The following is a 21,805-nucleotide window of genomic DNA, read 5'->3' as shown; positions in this document are numbered from 1 at the left end:
TCATGAAATATCTCAGAGCTTTTTTAATGTGAAGATTTTTGCCAGTGTCTCTTCCTCTAGGACATCTTCAGCCTTTTCATCACAAACACTTTTCCTCATTTATATTGATAAGTTTGCCTTCCTTGGTCTGCTCATCTAGAGTTCCTAAAATGGCAGCAGAGTCAACAGTCCCATAGTCACCTATATCTTCCATAATTCCATTTACATTCAATTTGAGTTTCACTTCCAGCATTATCACTTTGTGTTGCTTTCGTACACTTTAGTTTTATTTCCCGGTTCCTTCATTCAGTTATGTGTTTTGAGAAATTCCTTGTGGGTTTATCTCAGGGACATGATGGTAACAAAGCTAAATGCTGTGTATGAACTGAATAACAAATGTACAGTGATCATCCAAGACTTTGAAGGAAATCATTCCAAGTGGTCACCAATTATAATGTGCATGTTATTTTCATAATCTTTTGTGAACTGAAAAGCAATTACCAAACCTTGTTCTTTATGCTATTACTCACAGTAAATATACCACAATAACTGAGATTTAAATCATGTCATGGTCTGGTATTAACTCAATCATGCTAGCTGAAATTCACATATATCAGACGATGCGAAATAAGAACTACTTGTATATTTAAGTTAAAGTGTTTAAGGTAGTTTGTTTTTTTTTCTTTGATTCCCCTCATTAGTTGTGTGGGGTTCTTTTGGGGTTTTTTTTGCTTTTTGGGGTCTCACCCGCGACGTATGGAAGTTCCCAGGCTAGGGGTCAAATTGGAGCTACTGCTGCTGGCCTATGCCATAGCCACAGCAACTTGGTATCGGAGCTGCTTCTGCACCCTACACCACAGCTCACGGCAAGGGTGGATCCTTAACCCACTAAGCGAGGCCAGGAATCTACTCCCACCTCCTCATGGATCCTAGTGGGTTTCGTTAACTGCTGATCCACGAAGGGAACTCCCGAGTCGTGCTTTAGTTTAAATAAACAACTATACAGTCCTGTTTTAGTCAAGAATATATCTACTGTAATTTGCCCTAGCTTCTTGTCATTGGCTATGGTCAAAGGTATGAACACTAAAATGCAGGGTTTACAATTCAAAGTCTCCTTTTTTATTTTACAACTTTTTTGAGGTACAATAACATACAGTAAATTGCACATTAAGTTAGAGTATATAATTAATGAGTTTTGACATAAATAAACACTTCCGATGTCATCATCATAATCAAGATAACAAACATCCACAAGCCCCCAAATTTCATTGTGTCTCTGAAATCCCTCTCTCCCTTCTTTCCCTGTTGCACACTCTTTCTACTCCAGCAAACCACTGATCTGCTTTCTGTCACTATTGATTAGTTTGTATGTTTCAGAATTTCATATAAATGAAATTTTGTGTAGATTCTTTGACTCAGAATAATAGAAATTTGTCCATCCTGTTGCATGTATTCATTCTTTTTTGTATTGATGAGGAATATTGCATTGTGTGGATATACCAGGACTTACTTATCCATTCATTTCTTAATGGGCATTTGAGTTGTTTCTAGTTTTTGGCTATTATGTATAAAGTTGCTCTAAACATTCATGCACAAGTCTTTTTATGGACATAGGCTTTTATTTCTCTTGGGTGAATACCTGGCACTTTTTAAGAAGCCGACGGTTTTCTAAAAGCTTACATATCTATCAGCAGTGGATGAAAGTGCTGATTGTTTCACATTTTTTATTTCCCCTTTCCTGCTTTCTTTTGGATTATTTGAAAATTATTTAGTATTCCATTTTAATTTATCTATTATGATTTTAACTGTATATCTTTGTATAATATTTTTTGTGGTTGCTATAGGAATTATAAAACACTGACTTCTCATTTTCTGCTTAGAATCAATATTTTACTCTTTCATTTGGCATATTGAAACTTTATCACCCTTTACCCTCCACCATATATGTTGCCATTTTATATATAAACTTCATTGGACAATGTTGCAGTTTCATCAAACATATTTTAAGGAACAGCATTGTCTATTTTATTTACCTAGGTATTTAATATTTCTTTTGTTCTCTCTTCATTCCTGATATCCCAACTTTCCTTATATCACTTAACTTCTGTCTGAAGAACTTTATTTAGCAATTCTTTTAGAGCAAGTGTCATGGATCTCTGGTTTCTGAAAAGGAATCTTCAGTCATTTGAATCGTTGTTTCTCTATAAGTAATTTGCCGTTTTCACTAGTTGCTTTGAATTTTTCTTGGTTTTTTCAGTTTTCAGCAGTTTGATTATAATATGTATTTGCAAAATATATATATAATATATATTTACATATAGATTTCTTAGAATTTATCATAGAATCTTCTGCCCTTTTTTTTTTTTTTTTTTTTGCTTTTTAGGGCCGCACCCTGGCATGTGGAAGTTCCCAGGCTAGGGGTCAAATCGGAGCTACAGTTGCTGGTCTATACCACAGCCACTGCAACACCAGATCCAAGCCATGTCTGCAACCTACACCACAGCTCACAGCAACTTCGGATCCTTAACCCACTGAATGAGGCCAGGGATCAAACCTATGTCCTCATGTATACCAGTTGGATTCGTTTCTGCTGAGCCACAAGGGGAACTCCTATTCTGCTTCTTATAGTTTATATTCTTCTACAACTTGGGATGTTTTCAGCCTTTATTTCTGTCCAGTATTGTCACTGACTTTTCCTCTGTCATCTCTAATCTGCTATTTAGTCCATAAGAAAAATTGTTTTTTATGAAAATTAAATTTTTTGATGAAGAATAATTTTATATTTTTCAGTTCTAAGATTTCATTTAGTTCTTGATTATATCTTCTGTTATACCTTAATTACATCTTCTATTTATTTGCTTCTTTTTATTACTTTTTTCACATTTGTTTCAATTATGTTCACAATTGCTTGTTTAAGCATATTTTAATGGCTACCTTAATCTCTTTGTCAGATAATTTCAACATTTGTTTCATTTCAGCTTTGGTGTCTGTTGATTGTCTTTTCCCATAGCAGTTGAAATGTCCATGATTCTCCGTATGCAGAGTAATTTTGGATTGTACCCTGGATATTTTGAAATGTTCTGAGACTCTGGGTCTTGCTTCAGTCCTGTGAAGAACAATTTTTTTTTTTTTTTTCAAAGAGGCAATTGGCAAGGTTAGGTTCAAGCTGAAAGTTCTTACCTTCTTATGTGTGTTGTCCCAATGTCAGTTCAGTTTTCAAAGCTGTTTCACATCTGCCCCCAGTATGCCACTTTGTAGTCTGTGAACTGAGTGGTGCTCTGTTAGTTTAGTTTTCAAAATCTTTTGTAAGCTACTTGAAGTTAGCTAATGCATGCTCCACTCAATGATGAGTCCTGGAGTTCATAAAAAACTTCATTGTGAGGTTGCCTTCCTGAGCTTCTCTGTCTCTGTGATCTTTCTGTTACCTCTCTTCACAAGGACTTCTTTTGGTCCTCCTGCCAGAAACCCTGGCCCTAGTGACCCAGTTCTGCCATATGCATCTGGGCCCAGATCTGGGCCTGTCAGTGAGAAGACTGAGGAAGAAAGCAATGGGAGTTGGACCCAATCTGGTGGAATCAGAGCTTTGATGAACAGAGAAAACAGATTCCCTCCCCTAAAGTTCTGGCAACCCTTAGGCCATCATTTCCAGCCATTGCCATTACTGCTGTCAGATTGCCAGGTGCTGGGCCACAAGAGAATGGAGAGAAGAGAAAATATATATGAGTGATTTCTGTATGACCTTGATTACTGCAGTTCCCTCTTTTGCTTGTAAAACTTTGTGTCACAGTGCTCACTTCCTGGTTTCTAACTATATTAAACTGGGGCCAGGAAGTAGCAGAGGAGAAAAAATAATAATAAACTAGCAGTTGGTTTGGTGGTATGTTGAATTTTGGTGTTTTCCCCCAATCCGCCTGCTGCTGTTTACTTATCAGAGTCCTCAAATAGGTATTCCATGCATTTTGTTTGATTTTTGTAGTTGAATTTCTAGAGAAATGGTTGGCATTTGCTTATTAATCTTACCCAGAACTGGAGTGGCTCCTTTTTTTTTCATCTTTTTAGGGCTGCTCCTGTGGCTTATGGAGGTTCCCAGCTAGGGGTCAAATAGGAGCTACAGCTGTCAGCCTACACCACAGCCACAGCAACACCAGATCTGAGGTGTGTCTGTGACCTGCACCATGCTTGCGGCAATTGCAGATCCTTAACCCACTGAACAAGGCCAGGGATCAAACCAGCATCCTCATGGATACTAATTGGGTTCTTAACCTATTGAGCCACAATGAGAACTCCCAGATTAATTTTTTAAATAAAATAAAGCTAAACACAGAGTTCCCGTTGTGGCTCAGCGGGTTAAGGATCCATTGTTGTCTCTGTGAGGATGCTGGTTATATCCCTGTCCTCGCTCAGTGGATTAAGGATCCAAAATTGCTGCAAGCTGCAGCATAGCTCACAGATGCAGTTTGAATCAGGTGTTGTTGTGGCTGTGGCATAGGCCTCAGCTGCAGCTCCAATTTGATGGCTGACCCAGGAACTTCCATATGCCACAGGTGCAGCTGTAAAAGATAATAATACCTCCAAATATGTTTAAAATAATTTATAAATTCTTAAATATTATAAATTAATGTAGAGATAAAAAATTAGACAGTTGTAAGCAAAATGCAGAAGTCACTGTTATATTAAGTTAGGGTGAGATTTTTTTGGTTAAAAACACCAAACATTTTGTTTGTTTTTTAAATTTTTTTGGAGTATAGTTGATTTACAATGTTATATTAGTTTCCACTGTACAGCAAAGTGAATCAGTTGTACATGTACATATATCCATTCTTTCTCAGATTCTTTTCCCATATAGGTTATTACAGAGTATTGAGTAGATTTTGCTGTACTACACAGTAGACCCTTGTTAATTGTCTATTCTATATACGATAGTGTGTATATATTAATCCCAACCTGCTAATTTACCCCCCGCCCCACATTTCCCTTTTGGTAACATAAGTTTGATTTCAAAGTCTTTGAGGCTATTTCTGTTTTGTAAATAAGTTCTTTTGTATCATTTTTATTAGATTCCACCTGTAATTGATGTCATATGTTATTTTGTCTTTATCAGACTTACTTCACTTAGTATGATAATCTCTAGGTCTATCCATTTTGCTGCAGATGGCATTATTTAATTCTTTTTAATGGCTGGATAATATTCCATTGTATATACATACCATGTGTTTTTTATTCATTCATCTGTTGACGGACATTTAGGTTGCTTGCATGTCTTGGCTATTGAAAATAGTGCTGCAGTGAACGTAGAGGCTCATCTATCTTTTTGAATTATGGTTTTCTCCAGCTATATGCCCAGGAGTAGGATTGCTGGATAATACAGTAGTTCTATATATAGTTTTTTAGGGAACCTCCATACTGTTCTCCGTAGTGGTTGGTAAGAGGGTTTCTTTTTCTCCACAACCTCTCCAGCATTTGTTGTTAGTAGACTTTTTGATGACCATTCTGACTGGTGTGAGGTGATTATTTATTATAGTTTTGATTTACATTTCTCTCTTAATTAGTGATGTTGAGCATCTTTTCATGTGCTTTTTGCCATCTGTCTTCTTTGGAAAAAATGTCTATTTAAATCTTCTGACCCTTTTTTTCGGTTTTTTTTTTTTTTTTTAAACTATAAAGCTGCCTGAGATATTTGTATGTTTTGGAGATTAAGACCTTTTTAATCACTTCGTTTGCAAAGATTTTCTCCCATTCCGTGGGTTTTGTTTTTGTTTTGTTTTGTTTTTTATGGTTTCTTTTGCTATACAGAAACTTAAGTTTAATTAGGCCCCATTTGTTTATTTTTGTTTTTATTTTCCTTATTAGGGGGTGGGTCAAAAACGATATTGCTACAATTTATGTTGAAGAGTGTTCTGACTATGTTTCCTCTACTAGTTTTATAGTATCCAGCCTTACATTCAGGCCTTTAATCCATTTTGAGTTTATTTTTGTGTATGATGTTAGAAAATGTTCTAATTTCATTATTTTACATGTAGCTGTCCATTTTCCCAGTACCACTTATTGAAAGGACTTTTCTCCATTGTATATACTTGTCTCCCTTGTCATGGATTAGTTGATCTTGTATTTGTATGTACATTTATCTCTTTCTTTTTTTTTTTTCTGTCTTGTTACACTGTTACACTGATCTATATTTCTGTTTTTGTGCCAGTACCATACACTTTTAATGACCTTGTAGCTTTGTAGTATAGTCTGAAGTCAGGGAGCATGATTCCTCCAGTTCTTTTTTTTTTTTTTCAAGATTGCTTTGGCTATTTGGGGTCTTTTGTGCTTCCATACACATTAAAAATTTTTTTTGTTCTAATTCTGTGAAAAAAGGGATTGCATCAAATCTGTAGATTGCCTTAGGTAGTATAGTCATTTTGATAATATTGATTCTTAAAATCCAAGAGCATGATATATAAAAAGCACCAAATATTGTAATGGACTGCATTATTTAAAGCACAATAATGTAGAATTAGTATACAGAGTTCCCATTGTGGCTCAGTGGATTAAGAACCCATCGTAGTGTCCGTGAGGATGTGGGTTTGATCCCTAGCCTCACTCAGTGGGTTAAGGGTTCCATGTTGCCACAGGCTGCAGCATAGGTTGCAGCCCAAATCCACTGTTCCTGTGGCTATGGCATAGGCTGGCAGCTGCAGCTCCAATTCATCCTCTTTCCCAGGAACTTCTGTATGCTGCAGGTGTGGCCTTAAAAAGGAAAAACAGGAAAAAAAAAATTAGTATCATAAAACATGTATTCAAGCAGTTAACAATATAAAGCAAAATGTAAGGAAAATTTGACACTAGTTTCTTTTCTAGAATGGTCCTGAGTAGATAGTAAATACACACATATGGAGAAAATTAATAAACAACACACCAAACTTAACACACATATATAACTTTACATCTCTTAAATGGAGAAGTATATATTTTTTTAGATGTCAGTGGTACATTTATTAAAATTTCATATGCTTGGCCACAGAGAAAACTTAGACAAATTCAAAATGATAGCCATCTTGCAGGTCATACTCTTTGATCATAAGCTAAAGAAATTGGAAGTAAATTAATTACTGAGAACATCATCATCACTTCTAATTTAATGTTTGAAGACTTAGGAATTATATTCCAAATAACTCTTGAATCAAAAATGAAATGAAAATTGAAGTTATAAATTATCTGGAGAGCCAGGAAAACTATTTCCATGACTTAGAGGACCCGGGAAAGTTGTATTCAAAGAAATATCCTAGCCTAAAAAAATAGAGATTTCATCATTGAAGAATGTGAAAGAATGTAATAGAAGTTATTTAAGCCATATTAAGACATCAAAACAAAAAGTTAATATGAAAGATTGAAGCTGAAATTAAATAGAAAATTTGAGTAACCATTTGCCATAGGAGAGATAAGTCAGTAATAAAATATTTAGCAATCAGCATGGCATGGAAACCAACTGATCAAAATGGATTCTGGCCATTAATAACCAGTATGTGATATTTCACAGCAAAGAGATTGAAAGAATAATTTTTAAAGACATCGGGACTTGCTCTTTTCCGTACTTTCTATACCTCAATTTCCTCTGTCTTCCCTCATCACTTCTCTTTCGCTCCTTTCCCCTTCACCCTTTCTCCTTCACTTTCTCTCCTTCTTTTCTCTCCTATTCTGTCTATCCCTCTTCCTTCTACTTACATGCTTTTGTGTGTGAAGAGTCCCCAAGACCACTCCCAGATTTGAGAATTCTCTAGAAAGAGTCAGTATGTAGCTTATTGTTTTACCAAATTACTCATGCCTGTGATTTATTACAGTAAAAGTATGTAAGGTAAAATCAGCAAAGGAAAAGGCACATGGATGGCTTGTGAAGGAAACTAGGCACAAGCCTAAGAGTCCTCTCCCAGTGGAGTCACACAGGACACGCTCAATTTCTTTAGCAATTAATTGTGACAGCATTGTTGAAATGTCTATCAGGGAAGCTCATTAGAGATTGAGTGTCTAGAGTTTTTAAGTGGAGACTGGTTACATAGGCACTTTCTGCCTAGCATGTACCAAAATTCCAGACTCCCAGAGGAATGTAAGTATTCATGATAATGTACAATGTTTGCTCCAAACAGTTTAGGCACAGTGAGCCACTCTTATCTAGAAATGATGAGAACCCTCCTGAAATCCCAGAAGTCAGGTAAAGGCCAATCTTTAAGCAGACTTTTCTAAGGATAGTAATCTCGGGCCTGCTGTTTTAACTATTTTTTGCACACTTTGCCCCCTTCTGCACAGATCCTATCCCTGTTTCCCTGAGGGATGTGATGGGACCCCCCTTTCCCATCATCTTAATCATTCCTTCTAGTCGCCAAACAATTCAGACCCAAAGTATTTAGGTTGAGTAGAGGTAGGCTGTCTGCAAGACAGGGACTAGGTTGGCCTTGAGTGAGATTTCCCAGGCTGAGCAGGTTGTGAATGTAGTCTAAATGGGGAAACAGACATGCCCAGGTGATCAGGATGTTGAGGGGAACAGAAATCAAAGCCAAAGCCTGGTGAGCAGCATCCATTTGGGGAAGGAACAGTAGTGGAGATGGGAGATTGGTTACATATAGGGATATTAATCAAATAAATATATTAATGATAATATATTCATTGCTAAGAGAGGAAACTTGAGGAAGGGCTGATTCTCTTTGCCCATGTTTATATGATATTTTACTTGTTATAGGAAGTAAAGATTACTATTATCATTTGAAAAATCATCAAATAGAAAAATTTTTTAAGAAATGAACATTTCAATGGAAAATATGAAATATTATTTTCTGGTGAAATATTGAAGTTCAGAAATGTTAGAACAGCATAATAGTCTGGAGAAAAAAATGTCAGTATTTACATGCAGCTCAACCAATTATTAGTTATGTGATTTGGGGGTCAAATTACTTATGTCTTAGTTTTATAATAGGTAAAGTGTTTAATAATCTTGTAGTAGGAAACCCTCTACTTAGGATTACTATTCATTATACTTATTACACTTGATTACAATCCTAGCACATAGTAGGCTCTTAGTTAATATTAGCTATTATTGTTATTGATCAAGGTCAGACAAATAGTAAGTGTTAGGCTGAATATTTGAATCTAAAGCTAGACTGTCATCCAAGAGAGAAAGAGTTTTTTATATCTTTAAATCAGACACTACTGTTAAAACAATTTCCAAAATGCTTCTAAGTAATAGTACTGCTTAGTCACTGTATAATAGTTTCAGTGTGTACATTTTCTAGCACTGTGCATTTTTTTTTAATTATGATACTTTGGTAGGTTAAAAAAAATCTCATTTAGGAGTTTCTGCTGTGGCACAGCAGTTTAAGTATCCAGCATTGTCTCTGAGGTGGCACGGGTTCGATCCCCAGCCCAGCACAGTGGGTTAAGGATCTGGCATTATTCCAGCTGTGGCACAGGTCACAGCTATGACTCTGGTTCCATCTCTGGCCCAGAAACGTCCACATGCCATGCATATGGCCAAAAAAATAAATCTCATTTAATGCAATTTAACCCCTATCTTACACTACTCACAAAAATTAACTTGGAATGTATGAAAGACTTAAATGTAAGACCTGAAACCATGAAACACCTAGAGGAAAACAAATGAATAAAGCCCTTGACATGGGCCTTTGTAATGATTTTTTTTGGGTATGACACTTAAAGCACAAGCAACAAAATCAAAAATAAACAATCGAGGAGTTCCCATCGTGGCGCTGCGGAAATGAATCCAACTAGGAAGCATGAGTTGCGGGTTCAATCTCTGGCCTTGCTCAGTGGGTTAAGGATCCAATGTTGCCGTGAGCCATGGTGTAGGTCGCAGATGTGGCTTGGATCTGGTGTTGCTGTGTCTCTGGCATAGGCTGGCAACTGTAGCTTTGATTAGACCTCTAGCCTGGGAACCTCCATATACCGTGGGTGCTTCCCTAAAAAGCAAAAAATAAAAATAAAAAAATAAATAAGCGAGACTATATTAAACTGGAAAGCTTCTGTACAGCAAGAGAAACTATCAAGGTGAAAAGACAACCTACAGAATGGAAAAAATATTTGCAAACTATATATCTGATAAGGGGTTAATATCCAAAATATATGAAAAATTCATACAACTTAATAGCCAAAAAAAATTGAAAAATCGGCACAGGACATGAATAGACATTTTTCCAAAGAAGATGTACAGATGGCCAACAGGTACGTGAAAAGGTGCTCAACATTACTAGTATCAGGGAAATGCAAAGCCAACAGCAATGAGACAACCCTTACGCGTGTTAGAATGACTGTTATCAAAAAGATGAGATAACAGATGCTAGAGTAGATTTGGAATAAATGGAACCCTTGTGCACCTTTCCTGGGATTTATAAATTGATACAGCCACTGTGGGAAACTGTATAGAGGATCCTCAAAAAATTAAAAAGAGAATTACCATGTGATCCAGCACTTCCACTTCTGGGAATATATCCAAAGGAAATGAAAACAGTAACTTGAAAAGATACCTGCACCCCCATGTTGATAGCAACATTATTTACAATAGCCAAGACATGGAAACATAAGTGCCCATCTGTGGATGAATAGGTAAAGAAGTTGTGGTATATATGTACAATGACATATTATTTAGCCACAAAAAAATGAGAAATCCTACCATTTGCAACAACTTGGATGAACCTTGAATGCATTATGTGAAATGAAATAAGTCCATCAGAGAAAGCCAAATACTGTATGATCTCACTTAAACGTTTAAAATCTAAAAACAAAAACAAAAAATACTCAGAAAAAGAGATCAGATCTGTGGTTACCACAGGCAGATAGGAGGAGGAGGTATCCTTGCAGGAAAGTGGTTGAAAGGTTCAAGCTTCCAATTATAACATATGTTGACTATAATTAACACTGATATATGTTATATCGGAAAGTTAAGAGAGTAAATCCTGGGAGTTCCTATCAAGGTGTAGCGAAATTAATCCGACTAGGAACCATGAGGTTTCAGGTTCAATCCCCGGCCTCTCTAAGTGGGTTAAGGATCTGGCATTGCCGTGAGCTGTGGTGTAGGTCACAGACATGGCTCGGATCTGATGTGGCTGTGGCTGTGGCATAGGTCTGCAGCAGTAGCTCTGATTTGACCCCTAGCCTGGGAACCTCCATATGCCAAGGGTGCAGCCCTAAAAAGCAAAACAAAAACAAAAAGAGAGAGTAAATCCTAAGAGTTTTCATCCTGCAGACAAGGTTTTTCTCTTTTTTGTTGTATCTATAGGAAATGATGGATGTTAGCCAAACCTATTGTGGTAGTCATTACACAATGTATGTAAATTAAACCATCATGCTGTACACCTTAAACAGTGATGTATTCATTTATTTCTCAATAAAACTGGGAGGAAAATCTCATTTAAATTAGCATCATTTTGATCAATAATGAATTTAGAAATCATTTCAGTTAAATTAATATAAATGCTTTTTAACATCCAAAAGATTGAGACAAAGTCTAATAGTTAACATTCTTTAGGCACTTAACTATGTGCGAGGCATTGTTATGAGCACTTTTTATGTTTCAACTCATTTAATCTTAATATCCTCACCAGAATAATGATGGTTTACTGTTATCAAATATCAGAAATTTTATTTATCTTAATTTTTGAGCGTATTTGTTAATCATTTTTATTTATAAATATTTCATTTGATTTATTTAAATGTATTTAATTGTTAAATTGTCTTTTTTTTTTTTTTTTTTTGCATTTTCTAGGACTGCTTTCGTGGCATGTAGAGGTTCCCAGGCTAGGGGTTGAATCGGAGCTGTAGCCACCAGGCTATGCCAGAGCCACAGCAACGTGGGATCCGAGCCGCGTCTGCAACCTACACCACAGCCCACGGCAACACCAGATCCTTAACCCACTGAGCAAGGCCAGGGATCGAGCATGTGTCCTCATGGTTCCTAGTTGGATTCGTTAAGCACTGTGCCATGACGGGAACTCCCTTAATTGTTAAATTGAACATACTCATTTCCATAAGACTTGAAAAATAATTCAGGGAATTTTTTTAAAAATACTGTAATTTGGAGTTCCCGTCGTGGCTCAGTGGTTAACGAATCTGACTAGGAACCATGAGGTTGCAGGTTCGATTCCTGACCTTCCACAGTGGATTAAGGATCCAGAGTTGCCGTGAGCTGTAGTGTAGGTCGCAGACGAGGCTCGGATCCCATATTGCTGTGGCTGTGGTGTAGGCCAGTGGCTGCAGTTCTGATTAGACCTCTAGCCTGGGAACCTCCATATGCCTTGGGTGAGGCCCTAGAAAAGACAAATAAATAAACAAATAAATAAATAAAATACTGTAATTTAAGATTTTGTCCACTTGGTGTCCTCAGTTAGGTTTAAATTACCAGAATTTAACTTTTTGTTCATGAAAATATGTTTCAGTTTCTGTATATCTAAGTTAAAAAATTAATAAAATATGCTCTTTAAAGTTTAAGATAATGTTTCAGGAGAAATTCTTTACATGTAATTGTTAGTACTATTGTATTTTTAAAATTTGTATAAGGTCTTTAACAATCTAAAAATGTCTTTTTAGATGTATGTTAGATGATGTAAGCATTGCAGATTTTTTTCTTGGCCATACCTGAGGCATGCAAAAGTTCCAGGACCAGAAATTGAACCTATGCCACTGCAGTGACCTGAGCCACAGCAGTGACAATGCCACATCCTTAAGCTGCTAAGCCACCAAGGAACTCCGCTTGCAGTTTGTTTGTTTATTTATTTTGTCTTTTTAGGACCACACCTGCAGCATATGGATTTTCCCAGTCCAGGCATTGAATTTGGAGCCACAGCCACAGGCCTACAGTAGTGCGGGATCCAAGGCACATCTGCGACCTGCTCTACAGTTCATGGCAACACTGGATCCTTTAACCCACTGAGCCAGGCCAGGGAGCGAACCCGCATCCTCATGGATACTAGACGGGTTCGTTACCACTGAGCCACAACAGGAACTCCCCCTTGCAGTTTTTTGAATCCATGTAATATTTTTTATGTTAAATTACTTTCTTAATGTTTAGTTTTATCTTTTTCTTCCTTTTAATTTTTATGTTTTCTTACAGAGTTTTGGGACTGGAGTTAAACAAGGACAGAGATGTTGAAAGGATCCATGGCAGTGGAGTTAACACCCTTGACATTGAACCTGTTGAAGGGAGATAGTAAGTTTATCATAAAATCATTTTTCTTTTTAAATGAGATCCAGGAGTTGCTGTCATGGCACGGCAGAAACAAATCCAACTAGGAACCATGAGTTTGCAGGTTCTATCCCTGGCCTTGCTCATTGGGTTAAAGGGTCCGTCATTGCCGTGAATTGTGGTGTAGGTTGCAGACATGGCTCGGATTCTGCATGGCTATGGCGTAGGCTGGCAGCCGTAGCTTAGGCTAGCAGCTGTACCTTCGATTAGACCCCTAGCCTGGGAACCTCCATATGCCATGGGTGCGGCCCTAAAAAACAACAACAACTACAAAAAAAATTTCTCTCTAAATGAGATCCAGTAAAATCTTACTTTGAGATTAATTTTGTAAAATTTCATAAAAATTATTAAAAATTCTAAATTGTAGCCTTTTAAATCTGGCATTATTGATTTCAAATAAATACAGAACATTGAACCTATGAAATCTTGCCAAATAAACATTCCCAAGCTACTTTTATTTAAATATAATCATTGTTAAATCAACAAACATTGAACTTCCTTTGGATGCAGAGAATGTTTAAGTGTAGAGGTATGTTTTTAGGTGCTGTTTCAAAATGTAGCTGCATAGTTATTACTCTCGGGGAGTCTAGTGGGAAAACAAATATAAAAAGCAGAAATATATTTTGGAAAATTAAGTCTGAAGCACATCAGACTTGTATTTGAGGTTTCCCCTAGCTGTATAATATCAGCTGTGTGACTTTGAGCAATTTACCTAACCTTTCTAATTCTCAGTTGTGTTAGCTGCATGATGGGAACAAAAATACCTAATTAACAAGTTGTTGTGAAGATTAATTGAAATAATATGTATAACATGAGTAGCATAGGACCAGGCGTATCATAAATGGTTGCCACCACTGTTGTTATTCCAAAGCATCATCACTTATACTTCTCCTCCTTTTGATCTGCTTTCTACACAGCTGCTGAAGCGCTTTGATAAATGCAAATCTGAACATGCTATTCCCCTACTTAAATGTCATCTACCCCACATTACTCTAACAAAAAAGTTCAGAACCCTTCATATGGTCTATAAATAGGTGTAAAAGTAACTAAAGAAAAGTTTGTCTTGTCATGTTCCGTTTACCCTGCAAATTTTATGGTATAATGAGTTATTATTGTTTTAAAATAAGCCAGGATAGGCTTACTGGAATTTCTTTCTTTTTTTTTTTTTTTTTGACCACACTAATGACATGCAGAAGTCAGGAATTGAACTCATTACACAGCAGTGACAATGCCAGATCCTTAACCACTAGACCACCAGGGAGCTCCTAGAATTGCATTTTTTTTTTTACTTCCAGCTTCTGCTTCTGCCATGGTCTCGCCTAGTAGCATGTGAGAAGCATGTACAGTGAATGAATTCTAACTTTAACACATGGTAAAATCCAAAAGACGGCCAGTGATAATTCTTTTCTTTTTCTGGACCTTTTCCAAGTTCAACATAACACCTCCCAATCAAGGACAAGCTGCAAGGGATAGCTGATTTCTTTTGGTCTTGCATGCTGGTGGAAAAAAAAATATTCAGTACCCAGCCAGCTATTTGGGAAGGTGATCAGTTGTTGTTGTGGCTCTGTGGCTCTGGAGTGGCCCTAGAAAAGGCAAAAAGACCAAAAAAAAAAAAAAAAAAAAAAACTTTCACATAGCATTACTTGCTATCTTTCTTTGCTACCCAATCATCAGTCAGATTTAGAACTATTTGAGCAAACAACTTTGAAGAACTACTTTTAAATTAACCTAGAGGGTTCCTATCATGGCTTAGCAGGTTAAGAACCCAACTAGTATATTCATAAGGATGTGGATTTGATCCCTGGCCTCATTCAGTAAGTTAAGGATCCGGTGTTTCCATGAGCTATGGTGTAGGTAACAGAAATGGCTAGGATCTGGTGTTGCTCTGGCCATTGCATAGGCTGGCAGCTGCAGCTCTGATTCAACCCCTAGTCTGGGGAAGTCCATATGCTGCAGGTACAAATTAATTAACTCAATTGTTCTATAAATTGATACTGAATTTTTCTTAAGACTATAGGAGTTCCCATTGTGGTGCAGCAGAAACGAATCCGACTAGTATCCATGAAGATGCAGGTGCAATCCCTGGCCTCGTTCATTGGGTGGGGGAATCCTCTGTTAACCGTGAGCTGCAAATCAAAGACAGCTTGGATCTCATGTTGCTGTGGCTGTGGCGTAGGCTGGCAGCTGTAGCTCCGACGTGATCCCTAGCCTGGGAACTTCCATAAGCTGTGGGTTCGGCTCTAAAAACCACACACACAAAAAAAACAAAAACCTATAAATCAGTGTTCCTTGGACATGCTGCTAGTTCATGAACCCCTTGAAACTGGCTCACAACAGGATAAGTCACTTGTACCAGAATGTAAATCTACTAAGTCACTAACAGTTTAGATGAGCTGAGGGTTTTTTTAGAGCAAGACTTTCTCAGTGAAGAAAGAAGTATATTCATTTCTAACACAAGCTCCTTATTTTGCACCTTAAATAGCAAAGAAACTAAAGATGGCAAAGTAAGAAACCAATGACAACACTTCTAACAAATATAAGTGATCAGATATCCCCACAAACCACAGAATATGGGTGAGTGGGAGCAAAACATTGATAACTAAGAGGTCTGGTAGTAACAGAGCTTTATGCTCAAAGAAATGAAGTTTCTTATCTAAGATGTTCAAAAAAATAAAATTTGAGTCAAGGGTTTTATATCCAACCAGACTGATTTTCATTGACAAAAGAACAAAATGTTAGTAACATATAAGAATTCAGGGAATATTGTTTTCATGAGCCCTTTCTCTCTCCTTTTTTTTTTTTTGTTTGTTTGTTTGGTTGGTTGGTTGGTTTTTTTTGGTCTCTTTAGGGCCATACCCCTGGCACATGGAAGTTCCCAGGCTAGGGGTTATATCAGAGCTGCAGCTGCTGGCCTATGCCACAGCCACAAACACAGGATCTGAGCCATGTCTGCAACCTATACCACAGTTCATGGCAATGCCAGATCCCTAACCCACTGAGTAAGGCCAGGAATTGAACCCACATCTTCACGGATACTAGTTGGATTTGTTACTCCTACACCACAATGGGAACTACAGATTGAATCTTCTCACAAATATTAGATAAAAATGTTAGTTTATTGCAGTCTGTACTAATGAATATTTACTCTGTAGGCATAATGAGCTTGAGTGTTTATGGATCAGTAATTTTCAGAAATATTTAATCATAAATGAACTATATAAAATGATTAATGTGAACTTTTTTATTATTAGCATGTTATCAGGTGGTTCAGATGGTGTGATTGTGCTTTATGATCTTGAGAACGCCAGCAGACAACCTTATTACACATGTAAAGCAGTGTGTTCCGTTGGCAGGTGTGTATTAAAAATGTAATATATGAATTTATAAACAACAGAGTATTTTTTGCATCAAATGCAAAACATGAAAGTAGCAGTCACATGAATGTCTCAAATTGTTCAAGTGATATATTTACGTGACTATCCCTTGACAATTGCTTGCAAATAATAACTGAAATTCGGGCATAGCTATTTTTAACATGTGACTTCCCCAAAACAACTTGGGTATCAATTTTCAAAAGGATTTTATTTTAAAGTGTTTGATTATGTTTTTTTTTTAATCTACACCTATATAGCACTCCTCAGTAACTAATTTTAGTTTTTAATACTACTTAGCATAAGATTCATTTGAATCTTTTCAGCTAAATATAAACACAAATTAGATTTTTCAACTGTTGGAGTTCCCGTTTTGGCTCAGTGGAAACGAACCTGACTGGTATCTATGAAGACGCGGGTTCAATCCCTGGCCCTGCTCAGTGGGTTAAGTATTTGGCATTGCTGTGGCTATGGGATAGGCCAGCAGCTGTAGCTCTAATTCAACCCCTAGCCTGGGAACTTCCATATGCTGCACCTACGGCCCTAAAAAAAAAAAAAAAGAAGGGGAAATGTGTTAAAATATATAAATATATACATGACATAGAAATAAATGAAATATGAATAGGTGCTGTAGTCCCTTTTTTGCAGCTGTCTCAGAAGGCCAGAACTGGCACATAAGATTTTCCTTCTTCGTATCTTATTTCTTCAGGTAGCACCACATGTGTTCAAGGTCCTTTATCCTATATTGCGATCTAAACCTTTGCCTTAAGGAATCAGAACTCTTGATGGTCCTATCTGCAGAGGGTTGTAGTAGTATTCTGTTTTTTTCTCATTACTGGAAATTTCTAACATACAAAAATAAGTGTATGTTAATGAACTAGGTACCCATCACCCAGCTTCAACAACTATCTGTCAAACCAATTTTGTTTCATCTTTACCCATCTACTCAGGATTATTTTGAAGCAGATCTCAGAAGGGTATCATTTCATTCATAATTATTTTTATCCCTAAAAGATAAAAGATGCTTTACAAGTATAACTCCCCGTGTCACCATCTCACATTCAGTAATTCCTGATATTAAGTATCCAGTTGGTGTTCCAGTGTCTCCATTGTCTCAAAAGTGTTTCTAAACAGCCAGTTTCTTTGCATTAAGATTCAGTAAAGACTGGAGTTCCTGTTGTGGCTCAGCGGTAAGAAACCTGACTAGTATCCATGAGGACACGGGTTCAATCTCTGGCCTCGCTCAGTGGGTTAAGGACCTGGCATTGCCGTGAACTGTGATGTAGGCTGGCAGCTACAACTCTAATTCGACCCCTGGCCTGGGAACTTCCATATGACCTAAAAAGCAAAAAAAAAAAAAAAAAAAAAAAAAAAAGATTCAGTAAAGGATACATATACTGTGTGAATGGATAACTGGTTCAGAACATTTACTGCATCCCTCAGGATAGCACAGTATCATCACAAGGTGATATATGCTGATATCATAACTGGGTTTTTAACAAATCATGCTTCTGTGGGTGATGGCTTACATAAAAGTAGTGAATCCCATGAGCATCTACCAGTTGTGTTCTTTTTTATAGAAGTAAGGTCTTAATCAGAAGCAGTGCTGCTGTGTGGAACACCATGGAGGTATGAGAGGCAACAATTCTAAGAATGACAGTGCTAATAAAATGATACTCAGGGAAAGCAAATCCAAAACCAGAATAAATATCTTGCGCAGTAGGGAAAAAATCACTGTCCCCTTCATGAAGAGGTCCAGTATAGCTGGCTTATCCCTCCAGGCTATAGTACAGAAATAGCAAGTCCCTCACTTGATGAGCCTTAGTGAGAATCAAGCCTCCACATCATGCTGTGGAAGCCTAAAAGTAAAAATGCTTAGATATTCTCTTTCCCTGGACAGCTAGGACATGGTGTGCGATCCAGGTTTCACCATTCCTGAGACTGCTACTTGTTAATAGTATCAGTTTTGAGACTCAAATAAATCATTATCTCTACATTTTGATTGCTGTTTTGTAGAAACCACCCTGATGTTCACAAATACAGTGTGGAGACTGTACAGTGGTATCCTCATGACACTGGCATGTTCACATCAAGTTCATTTGATAAAACTCTGAAAGTATGGGATACAAATACCTTACAAGTGAGTACATTAAAACTTTTCCAGGTTGCTCTGTACGATGAAGGAGAATTTAGTCCTAAACCATTTTAGTGTGATTCTTTGGTAAGATGTTGTATATGTTAGATGTGAAAGGAGTATAGTGTGTAAGGTGAGCTAGACTGCTTGAGTTCATATCTTGGCTCTGCTTCTGACTAGCTTTATGATATTGGCAAGTGTCTAAACCTCTCTGTATTTATCTTTAAAAGGTAATGATTGTACTTTATAGAATAGTTGTGAGGATTAAATAGTTCAGTATCTAGAACAGTGCCTGGCCTATAGTAAGTGCTCAAAAACATCAGCTATTATTACTTTATTATTCAAAAGCAACTATGGTCTAGTGGTGTAGGAAAGAATATTGGATTTATCTCCTATTGACCTAAAAACTTGAAGGAAAAGGAAGTTATTAATATTATAGCTTAGTAAACATAGACAATAGGTAATCGTTTTTATGATATTTCATCATATTTATATTTCTAGTGCTGATTTTTCCCTGAGCTGTACTCCCAATGTCTTTAGCTGTCTATAGAACCTCTCTTACTTAAATGTAGTGGCGTCTCCTCAAACTTAACGTGTTCCTCCTAATATTCATTTAGTCCTCAAATCCTAGCACCTCTTCCTTCAAACTCTCAGATTTTTCTTTTCTGTTTTTTTTTTTTCACCATAACTGTACCTCTATACAATAACTAAAAACTCCTAAATGATTTCCCTGCATTATTTTCCTTCCCACATTTTCCACAGAATTAATCAGAGTAAAGCAGTTCCATCCTCTCCACCCAAACCTTCTAGTGACTCCATTGTCTAAATTCAGCCTGGCAGTCTAAGTTCTCCATTACCTCACCTCCTACTTTCTCAACCTTAGCTTCTCCCTCTTTTCAACATAAATGATGTATTGCTGCTAAATTGATCTCATTTTGCCTTCTGAACATACTATATATTGTACTCCTGTCTCAAGTCCCCTTCACTATGAAACTTCTCTGTTCTCTTATTCAACTTAAAACTGGAAGCTTGTACCCTTTGACCAAATTTTTTTATTTTTTCCACTACTTCTCCTGGTAATCATCACTTTATTCTCTGTTACTATTAGTTTGTTTTTTTAAGATTCTCCATGTAAGTGATATTATAAAGTATTTGTCTTTCTCTGTCTGTCTTACCTCACATAGTATAATGCCCTCAAGTTCAAGTCATGTTGTCACAAATGGCAGGATTTAATTCTTTCTCATGGCTGGATAATATTTCATTGGGGGGTGTGTGTGTGTGAGATATCTCCTTTATCCCTTCATGCATTGATGGATACTTAGATTGTTTCCCTGACTTGGCTATTATAAATATTACTGTAGAAAGCATGAAGGCACCGATATCTCTTTGAGATAGTGATTTCATTTCCTTTGGCTGTATACCCAGAAGTGGAATTGCTGGATCATATGACTCTATTTTTTCTTTTTTTCTTTTTTTTTTTTTTTTTTTTGGTGGGGCGGGGGGAGAACATTCACCTGCGGCATATGGAAGTTCCCAGGCTAGAGGTTGAATGACAGCTGTAGCTGCCAGCCACAGCCACAGCCACAGCAATGCAGGATTCAAGCCACATCTCCCACCTGCACCACAGCTCACAGCAACGTCAGATCCTTAACCCACTAAGCAAGGCTAGGAATTCACCCCACATCCTTAAGGATGTTAGTCAGCTTTGTAACCCACTGAGCCACACTGGGAACTCCAATTTTTAATTTTTTGAGAAACCTCCATATTGTTTTCCATAGTGGCTGCACCACTTTACATTCCTACTAACAGTCACAACGGTTTCCTTTCCTCCGTATCCTCACCAACGCTTGCTATCTCTTGTCTTTTTGATTGTTCTAAGAGATGTGAGGTGGTAGCTCAATGTGGTTTTTATTTGCATTTCTCTGGTGATTAGTGATATTGAACACCTTTTCATGTTTCTTTTGGCCATTTGTCTATCTTCACTGAAAAAATGTCTATTTGTGTCCTCTGCCCAGTTTTTATTCAGATTGCTTGGGTTTTTGGCTGTTGAGTTGTATGAGTTTTTTATGTATTTTGGTATTATCCTTTTATCAGATATGTAACTTGCAAGTATTTTCTCCCATTCTATAGGTTGCCCTTATACTGTTGAGTGTTTGCTTTGCTGTGCAGAAGCTTTTTAGTTTGATGAAGTTCCATTTGTTTATTTTTGCTTTTGTTACCTTTGTTTTTGGTGTCAAATCCAAACAGTCTTCACCAAGAGCAATATCAGTGATTTCTAGGAGTTTTATGGTTTCAGGTCTTAGGTTCAAGTCTTTAGTCCATTTTGAGTTAATCTACCTCTGTGGTGTAAGATAGTACTCCAAGATAGTGGTCCAGTTTTATTCTTTTGCACGTGGTTGTTCAGTCTTCCCAACACCATTTTTTGAGAAGACTATCCTTTCCCCATTGTATATTATTGGCTCCTTTGTTGTAGATTAATTGACTATATATGCCTGGGTTTATTTCTGGACTCTATTCTAGTCCACTGATTTCTGTGTCCATTTTTATGCCAGTACCATACAATTTTGATTACTATAGCTTTGCAGTACAGTAGTGCTCCGTTATCCATGTGGAATGTTCTGAGACCCCTAATGGGTGCCTGAAACCACAAATACTACCAAACCATGTATATATACGTACACATATACTGTGTTTTTTCCCATGCTAATGTGTGGGTAGTGTATCTAGTGTGGATCAAGTAGGTAATTTAACATCTGGGCAGGACAAGCAAGATTTCGTCATGCTGCTCAGAGAGCTTGTTATTTTAAACTTATGAATTATTTATTTCTGGAATTTTCCATTTAATATTTTCAACACACAGTTGGCCTCAGGTAACTGAAACTGAGAAAAGTGAAACAATAGATAAGGGGGGCTACCATACAGCCTGAAATCGGGAAGTGTGATACCCCCCACACTTTGCTCTTCTTTCTCAAGATTACTTTAGCAATTCAGGGTCTTTTGTAGTTCCATGCAAATATGAGGATTTTTCTTTCCTATTTCTGTGAAAAATGCCATTGGGAATTTGGTATGGGTTGCATTAAATGTGTAGATTCC

The 21,805-nt window shown here is 37.0% G+C and overlaps 1 protein-coding gene across 3 annotated transcripts in view; it reads left to right on the top strand.

Annotated features, from left to right (window-relative positions):
• The window catches only part of ERCC8 (ERCC excision repair 8, CSA ubiquitin ligase complex subunit), a 65,729-nt gene that overhangs the window by 2,107 nt on the left and 41,817 nt on the right, over window positions 1–21,805 (top strand). Inside the window, exons 2-4 of one of the 3 annotated variants that reach the window (XM_003133989.6) lie at window positions 13,076–13,171; window positions 16,459–16,560; window positions 18,595–18,718. In XM_003133989.6, the coding sequence (XP_003134037.3) occupies window positions 13,076–13,171; window positions 16,459–16,560; window positions 18,595–18,718 (322 nt within the window). The remainder of the gene's footprint in view (window positions 1–13,075; window positions 13,172–16,458; window positions 16,561–18,594; window positions 18,719–21,805) is intronic. The other 2 variants (XM_021077003.1, XM_021077004.1) reach the window with 2 other exon arrangements.

This window comes from Sus scrofa, chromosome 16 (genome assembly GCF_000003025.6).
Source record: "Sus scrofa isolate TJ Tabasco breed Duroc chromosome 16, Sscrofa11.1, whole genome shotgun sequence".
NCBI classification, from domain to species: Eukaryota; Metazoa; Chordata; class Mammalia; order Artiodactyla; family Suidae; genus Sus; species Sus scrofa.
The sequence above is the reverse complement of the archived record's forward strand: the minus strand, read 5'-3'. Positions and strand labels throughout refer to the sequence as shown.